Source organism: Cebus imitator, unplaced genomic scaffold, assembly GCF_001604975.1.
Source record: "Cebus imitator isolate Cc_AM_T3 unplaced genomic scaffold, Cebus_imitator-1.0 Scaffold329, whole genome shotgun sequence".
NCBI classification, from domain to species: Eukaryota; Metazoa; Chordata; class Mammalia; order Primates; family Cebidae; genus Cebus; species Cebus imitator.
In genome coordinates, this window is record NW_016107644.1 from 3,136,428 (window position 1) to 3,144,247 (window position 7,820).

At 55.8% G+C, this 7,820-nt stretch overlaps 1 protein-coding gene across 9 annotated transcripts in view; it reads left to right on the forward strand.

The window, feature by feature from the left end:
* Positions 1-7,820, forward strand: part of PPP6R2 (protein phosphatase 6 regulatory subunit 2) — a 99,090-nt gene that overhangs the window by 83,760 nt on the left and 7,510 nt on the right. For all 9 annotated transcript variants that reach the window (XM_017504928.2, XM_017504926.2, XM_037730088.1 and 6 more), the window contains 5 exons: positions 1,976-2,185; positions 3,018-3,082; positions 3,998-4,113; positions 6,755-6,840; positions 7,348-7,428. In XM_017504928.2, the coding sequence (XP_017360417.1) occupies positions 1,976-2,185; positions 3,018-3,082; positions 3,998-4,113; positions 6,755-6,840; positions 7,348-7,428 (558 nt within the window). The remainder of the gene's footprint in view (positions 1-1,975; positions 2,186-3,017; positions 3,083-3,997; positions 4,114-6,754; positions 6,841-7,347; positions 7,429-7,820) is intronic.

Here is a 7,820-nt window from a genome sequence, read left to right on the forward strand (position 1 = left end):
GTAGAGGTAGGGTTTCACCATGATGGCCAGGCTGGTCTCGAACTCCTGACCTCAGGTGATCCACCTGCCTCGGCCTCCCAAAGTGCTGGGATTACAGGCATGAGCCACCCCACCTGGCTGTATGTGGAATTTTATCAGGTTTTTTTTGGTGTGAATTAAGATATGATCATTTGGCTTTTGTCCTTTATCCTGTTAATGTGGTGTATTGATTGATTTTCATATGTTGAACCATCCTTGCATTTGAGGAACTAATCTCACTTTGTCCTGATGTATAATTCTTTTGATATGATGCAAATTTGATTTACTAGTATTTTGCATCAGTGTTCATAAGGAATATCGTAGTTTTCTTGTAGTGCCCTTTTCTGGCTTTGGTATCAAGGTAATGCAGTCCTCATAGAGTGAATTAGAAAGTGTTCTCTCCACTTGAAAAGTTTGAGGACAGGTGTTAACTCTTCTTTAAATGTTTGGTAGACCTCATTGCCAGGAAATGAAAAACCACCACCAGCAAATAAATGTTTGGTAGAAGTTACCAGCAAAGCCATCTGGTCTGGGCTTTTCTTTGTTGAGGGGTAGGTCTGACTCCATGTTGTAGATGAGGTAACACAGCAAAGCCTCCTCCAAGGTTGCTCAAGGTCACGTAGGCAGAAAGGTGAAGCCAAGATTTGGGACTGGGTTTCTGTGGAGAAGTACATCAAGCAAATGAGCCTCCTTCCTTTCTCTAGCTCCATCCCTGCTGTGTGCAGCAAGGGGCCGAAGTTTATATCCTGGTATGGAAGGAATGTACAGCTCACCCCAGTCTGTGTCCATATAGTCCTCCTCCTCCATGGGGGCAGAAGAGGGTCTGGGGCGCAGGCTGCCATGGCCCCTGGAGTGTGAGAGGTGGCAGTGGGGGGCAAGTGGGTCAGACCTATGTCTCCCTGTCTGTCCTGGTCTGGAAGAGGCTACATGGGAGGTGAGAGACAGCAGCTATCCTCATTCAGCCACCTCTGTCCCCCAGGGGAGTGCCTAGGTGGCCAGAAAGAACCTCCTCTGGGCTTTAGCCCATGCTGCTTAGGTGTGGGCTCCCTTCGGGATTGTCTGCATGTGTACCTCACATTCTCATGTTTGTGTGATGGATGATGTGCACAAGCCTGCCCATTCTGGGTGGAATCCTCCTGTGCTTGAGAGTCTAACACACTTCTAATAACTCGTGAGAAAGACAAAATTATAAAGGAACTTTTCAAATACTTATAACTGAAGGATAATAAAAATACTGCATAGTAAAATGTATAGAATGTAGTTAAAGTTGATTATATACAGAGAAATGTATAGCCTTTTAAAGACAGACTGGACGAGAAGGATACAAATCAATGAGTTAAGCTTCCAACTTAAGGACAAAAGAGGCCAGGCGTGGTGGCTCACACCTGTAATCCTAGCACTTTGGGAGGCTGAGGCAGGCAAATCACCTGAGGTCAGGAGTTTGAGACCAGCCCGACCAACATGGCAAAAACCCGTCTCTACTAAAACTACAAAAATTAGCTGGGCATGGTGGCAGGTGACTGTAATCCCAGTTACTCAGGAGGCTGAGGCAGGAGAATTGCTTGAATCCAGGAGGCAGAGATTGCAGTGAGCCGAGACTACGCCACTGCACTCCAGCCTGGGCGACACAGCGAGACTCCATCTCAAAACAAAAAAAAACAAAGAAAAAGAACAAACCCACAGAAAGTAGAAAGAAGATTATTATTCACATTGGGGTGGGTTGGAGCAGAGACAGAAAGACACCCACAGGCAGAGGATGGAAGTGCTCAGTGGCTATTTGAAGAAGCTCCGTAACAGAGATGAGCCTCAGGAAAATGCCTGAAACTTTCCTGGCTGCCCAGAGACTGGGCTCCTGAGGAGTTAGGAGCCACCTTTAGGAAGAGTTTCCCTCTGCTTTGTGGTTCAGCTGACCGGAGAAAACCATCTAAGAACTGTCTTCTGTCCTCTGTCTATCCAGGACTTGTTTTTTAAGTACACCTGGAATAACTTTTTGCACTTCCAAGTGGAACTATGCATAGCCGCTATTCTCTCCCATGCTGCCCGTGAGGAGAGAACAGAAGCCAGCGGATCCGACAGCAGGGTGGAGCCTCCGCATGAGAATGAGAACCGGAGCCTGGAGACCCCCCAGCTTGCTACCAGTCCCCCTGACAACACGATGGTGACCCATGTGAGTCCCAGCAGCATCCAGTTCGTCGGCACGGGCTGCACCCCACTCAGACCATGTCCATGTCAGCATTGACGGGTGCAGCTGACCGGAGGCAGGGCTTGGAAAAGGGTCCCCAGGTGTCTAGTCAGAGACTCATAGACAATGGGGCTTGAGTGGGTCCTGCGGGTCTCATTCTCACCCGCCTTTAGCAGGGGTCCTGGGTGCCTTCTGTGTGCAGGGCTGGCAGGAGTGAGCACTGGGTGGATTGGGTCCAGTCTGGCCTGCAGCTGGAGGCCCAAGGAATAAACCCCAGGGGCCAGTAGTGTCAGTAATGGGAGCCACATGATGGGGAGGGTGGTGTTCAGGGACATGCAGGCCAACCAGGGACCCTCACGCAGATAGCAAGGCCACAGGCATGTTGCAGTGTGAGGAAAAACATCCCAGGTACAAGAAATGGTCTGTGTCAGGGCCTGGAGGTGAGAAAGTGCTGACAGCCATAGTAGTTCCTTCTGGACACGGAGGAAGGGGTGGGGGAGTGGCCAGAGTGGGGGGCAGTGGAGAGACAGAGAGGAGGCCCAGGGGGAGACAGGGTCCGGGGCAATTCCAGGGATTGGAGAAGGGAGAGGGTCCTTTTCTCAGGCTTCACCTTCAGGGTGCTCAGCAGTATGAGCCCGAGCAGCACTCTCCTCTGGTGTTTGGTGAGGACCACGGAGGCTGGGGCTGGGCGTGTGCAGCAGGTACAGGGCAGAGTCCCCACAGACTCTGTGGCTGCATCCAGCTCTGCCCAGTCTGGGGATGGGTGGAGGAGAGCACGTGCCTCCCTCAAACCCTGCCTTGCGCTGCCTGCCCCCAGCTGTTCCAGAAGTGCTGCCTGGTGCAGAGGATCCTAGAGGCCTGGGAAGCCAACGACCACACGCAGTAAGAGCCGCTCGGACACAGAGGGACCCAGCCTGGTCAGTCAGGGACGCGGAGACGCATGTCACCCAGGCGTGGGTGATGCTGCGTGCAGGACCGCAGGCTTGGGTGCAGCGTCGGGTGTGCCACGCAGCTCCACGCTCTGCGGCCGCTGTAGAAGGGGCCCTCCCTGCTGGGCGGACAGCTGCAAATGCTACTTGGGGAGGGGACACAGGGAGCAGACAGGACGCGGTCCCGTCCCCATCAGGCCCCTGCTCTGGCCTCTGCCCGGCTGGCTTGCCCAGGCTTTGCCCTCGCACAGGTTCCCGTCAGCACTCGCACTGGGGGACACGTTCCTTGGGTTTTTCCGTGTCTTCTGCCTGACGGGTGTTCCCTCTGATCAGGACGCGTGTCCTGCTCGTCAGTTGTCCTGCTGGGAGCCGTCTGGCTCTGGGTGATGTGAGGAGGGACTCATGGGAGCTGGGAGGAGTCCGAGTGCAGCTGCGGGGAAGCAGAGGCTGAGCCGGCCTTGAGGTCTCGCCCACCTGCGCCTCCCGTGGGGTGCTGAGCCTGAGCTTTGCAGCTGTCAGTGTGGGCTCACCTTCTGTGCCACTGCTGCCTCCAGCAGGGCTTAGGCCATGCCACGGCCTTTCTGCCTCCACTTCCTTTTCTGTAGAATGGGGTGAGAGCAGTGTCTGTCTCCTCATCCGTCCTCAGTGGCACTTGGGGTAGTGAGATTGGGATGAGCCTGCTGGCCCTGGCAGGTGCTGCTCAAACAGAAGCATCCCGGAGGCAGGGCCGGGGGTGTGGGTGCTGGGCAGAGACTGGGCACTTGCTCTGGAAGTGAATCTGGAGGCCTGTGCCACGTGGCTCTGCGGGTCACAGATCCGGCAAGGTCGGGGCCAGGTGGCCGCCCTGAATGGTGCCCATCGCTTTCAGGGCAGCAGGTGGCATGAGGCGTGGGAACATGGGCCACCTCACGCGGATTGCCAACGCGGTGGTGCAGAACCTGGAGCGGGGCCCTGTGCAGACACACATCAGCGAGGTCATCCGAGGTGAGCCCCCCACCTGGTCACCCTTCTGCCGGTTGCGGGTACCGGGGCCCTGAAGGAGCTGCCGCCTGAGGCTGTCCTCTGCCCGTCAGGAGGTGCTGACTACACTGACAGACTGTGCAGTCGTCTCTGTCCTCTCACCTTCCCACACCAGATCTCTTCCCGGGGCCCGGGTCTCGTGTCGGTTCTGTTGGCAGACATCTGTGGAGACCCTGCCAGGCGTCAGCGTGTGGCACAGGGGACTCAGTCCCTGCCGGGGGCAGTTGGTGGCTCTGGAGCTGATGTGCAGAAGCCATTAGGGCCAGGCTCCTTGCAGCTCATGGAGTCCTGCCTGGGTGCCGGCATTCTCGGCCATGTGCCAGCTTTACTCTGTACTCAGGTGGCTGGCGCGTCTCACACTGTCACTCTGGTGTGAGATGTGGTGGCACACGACTCAGGAGCAGGTAGCACCCTGCTTCTTTTTTTTTTTTTTTTTTTTTGAGACGGAATTTCACTCATGTTACCCAGGCTGGAGTGCAATGGCGCGATCTCGGCTCACTGCAACCTCCGCCTCCTGGGTTCAGGCAATTCTCCTGCCTCAGCCTCCTTAGTAGATGGGATTACAGGCAAGCACCACCATGCCCAGCTGATTTTTTGTATTTTTAGTAGAGACGGGGTTTCACCATGTTGACCAGGATGGTCTCGATCTCTTGACCTCGTGATCCACCCGCCTCGGCCTCCCAAAGTGCTGGGATTACAGGCTTGAGCCACCGCGCCCGGCCCATCACCCTGTTTCTTAAGAGCTCAGTGGGTTAGGTGGGTGCAGGGGCAGCACACGTGGCAGAGGCAGGCCCAGCCGTGGCCCCTCCTTTCTATACGGCGTAAGGCGAGGAAGTTCTGGATGCTCACCCCTGCACCCCAGGACCATAGAGTGAGGGGTTTCCTGGGTTGGGCTCCGTCAGCCCCTGGCGAGGTCAGGCCTGCTGGCCATCATCAAAACAGCTTCCCCACATCCTGGAGGGCAAAACGTTGGTGGAGGTACAGGCCAAGGACAGCTCCCCAGGGGGGGCAGTTTAGAGAGGCGAGGGGCAGGGAGGAAGCTCTTGGATCATCCCCCACAATCTCCGGATTGTGGATGAACCCTTCCAGGGCTCTGACCTGTAGGGCACGTTGGGAGCCCGATGTAGGGCTGAGTGCCCCACAGAGTCGTGGGGTGAGCCTTATGCTGTGCTGAGGCACAGGATCCGAGAAATAAAGAGATAGGACACAGAAATACAAGGAAAATGCAGCTGGGCTCGGGGGCCACGCCACCTATAAGCTGAGGCTGGCGAGCGACTGGCGAGGCCCCGAATGTCCAGAAGCATGAGTATTTATTGTGTATAGGTTAGGGGGCAGGGCAGTGAGTGAAATCATCTTTAAGAATAGTGATAGGGTCATGAGCAATAAAACAAGGGGTCCACCCCCATTAGGTCACCTAAGCCAGGAGGTGGACAACGCGTAGCAAGGGGCCTGTTCCCACGAACGCAAGGGCCGTGTGCAGTAAGGGGGTGCAGTGTGCGATACTTCTATCTATGGGCAAACTGCTTCTAAGAAGATTTATAGGAGGAAGCCTTAAGTCACACAGCAGTGACAGAGCTGTCAAGGTTACTGCCACCTTCTGGCAGCTTCCAGTGGGTTCTATGGGAAGATGCTTTTCGAGCAGCACAGTAGCAAGAGCTGATGAAGTTCACAGTCACCAAGGTGGATTGCCGGTCCGAGGGCACCTTCCACAAGAACGGGAGCAAGGTCCTACAACTCCTTCATCAGGAGGAGTGGCTCTCGCCCCAAGCCTGCCATACAGCAGGTATCTTTACGATACTGAACGCGGCTGCCTGGGCCATGGATTCTTGTCCTGGTATAACTGTATTCCCTTAAATCATGCTCTGCACTGTGTCTGCTCTAGGCATTTCTCCGATTATGAACTAAGATATAATTATAGGTATATATGTAGGGAAATATTTAGGCACTCATACTATCAACTATTATATGATTATATATAGAGGATTATATAAAGGGAGACATCAAGCCCTATTTCTATAAACTAATATATGATTATGTAAAGGATTATATAAAAGGAAACAGCTGAGTAGTAACACTATAAAGTGAGATATTCCTGAAGCCCTAACTGTGCCAGGGTTCCGCTTAGCTCTCATTCCTCGGTGCCTATATGGGGGGTTACCCACATGACCTCCCCAGAAAAACAGACACGAGACACGCCCAGGCCTGTGGGCTGCTGCTGAGTTTGGGCCTGTGAGGCAGGGTGAAGGAAGCTGGTTGCTTTCTCAGATTCTGTTCCACGGCTTCTGTGTTTCTGGGAGTTCCTCAGAGTGGGCTTCCACCCAACAGACTCGGAGCCCAGATGCCCACTGGTATCTCTGTAGGGCAGAAACACCCTGCTCACGGTTCCTGCACCTCAGTCTCGCTGTGGCCCCAGGCCCTTCTGGACACCAGCTGTGCTGCCTCCTTCCCATCCAGCAAGGCCCCCGCTTCAGGCCCCCAGATGGGCTGACCACAGTGGCACCGCCCCATCCTCCTGCACCCAGGACGCAGCTGCCAGAGCTCCTGGCCACCCTGCACCATCGGCACAGGGTCCCCGAGGGCTCACCAGGCAGCTCTTCCCCTGCAGGGCTCCCTGCGGATTGCCGAGGCCGCTGGGAGAGCTTCGTGGAGGAGACGCTGACGGAGACGAACCGCAGGAACACTGTGGACCTGGTGAGGGGGCTTGGGCACGGTGCTGGGATGCCGTCAGAGGCTTCTGCCTTTGCCCTGAGGCACAACGGCTGCACGCCTGCCTGCTCTAGCACAAGGGTACCCATGCCTACCCTGCAAGTGTGCATTCTGTCCTCTGGGCTGATGTCCGTAACACAGACCCTGTCCTGTGCCACACCCAGGGCTGGCTCTCTGAGGACCTCTGTGCAGAGCCAGTGTTGGCCCTGGGTTTCCCTCCCACTCCAGGAGCTGGGGCTTGTTGGCAGAGGGCTCCTTAGCCTGAGACCCACAACATGCCCCCTGCACATCGAGTTTGGGCTGCCATGGGGCCTTGGCCTCACCTGGGCACCTCCTTACACAGCACGGCCTCCTGGGCCCAGAGGTCTGATAAGGGCCATGCTGGGCGGGGTTTGGGAGCCCTGGGCTGGGCAGGGTCCTGGGCGCTGGGCTGGGCGGGGTCTGGGGTGCTGGGCTGGCTCACACGCCCATCCCATCTGGCCTGTGTTTTAGGTGAGCACTCACCACCTTCACTCCTCAAGTGAGGACGAGGACATTGAGGGTGCTTTCCCTAACGAGCTGTCCCTTCAGCAGGTGAGGGCGTGGCCGGCACCTGCACCCTGCCGGGCTTGGTCCTCCAGAGTTTCTGATGGCATCTCACTAGCAAAGGGGAGAGGGGGCTCGTATGGGGGTGGGTCTGAGGGGAGAACCCCAGAGTCACTTCACCTTGATGAGAGCACTGAAGACACAGCAGATGGACTCGAAAGTCAGAACATGGGGCGCATCTCAGATGTGACTGCAGTGAGCACACAGCCTGTTTTGGTAGAATTGTGAGCCCCGAAAAGTCAGAGTTTAGTGCCCACTTCTGCTGGAAGAGAAGCTCCTGAACAACTAAAGAGACTGTGGTTCCCAAAGAGCAGTCTCCAGGCCCAAGGCCTGCTTCATGACATGCGCCTGTCCCTCCCCCCCATCCCTCCCCCCATCCC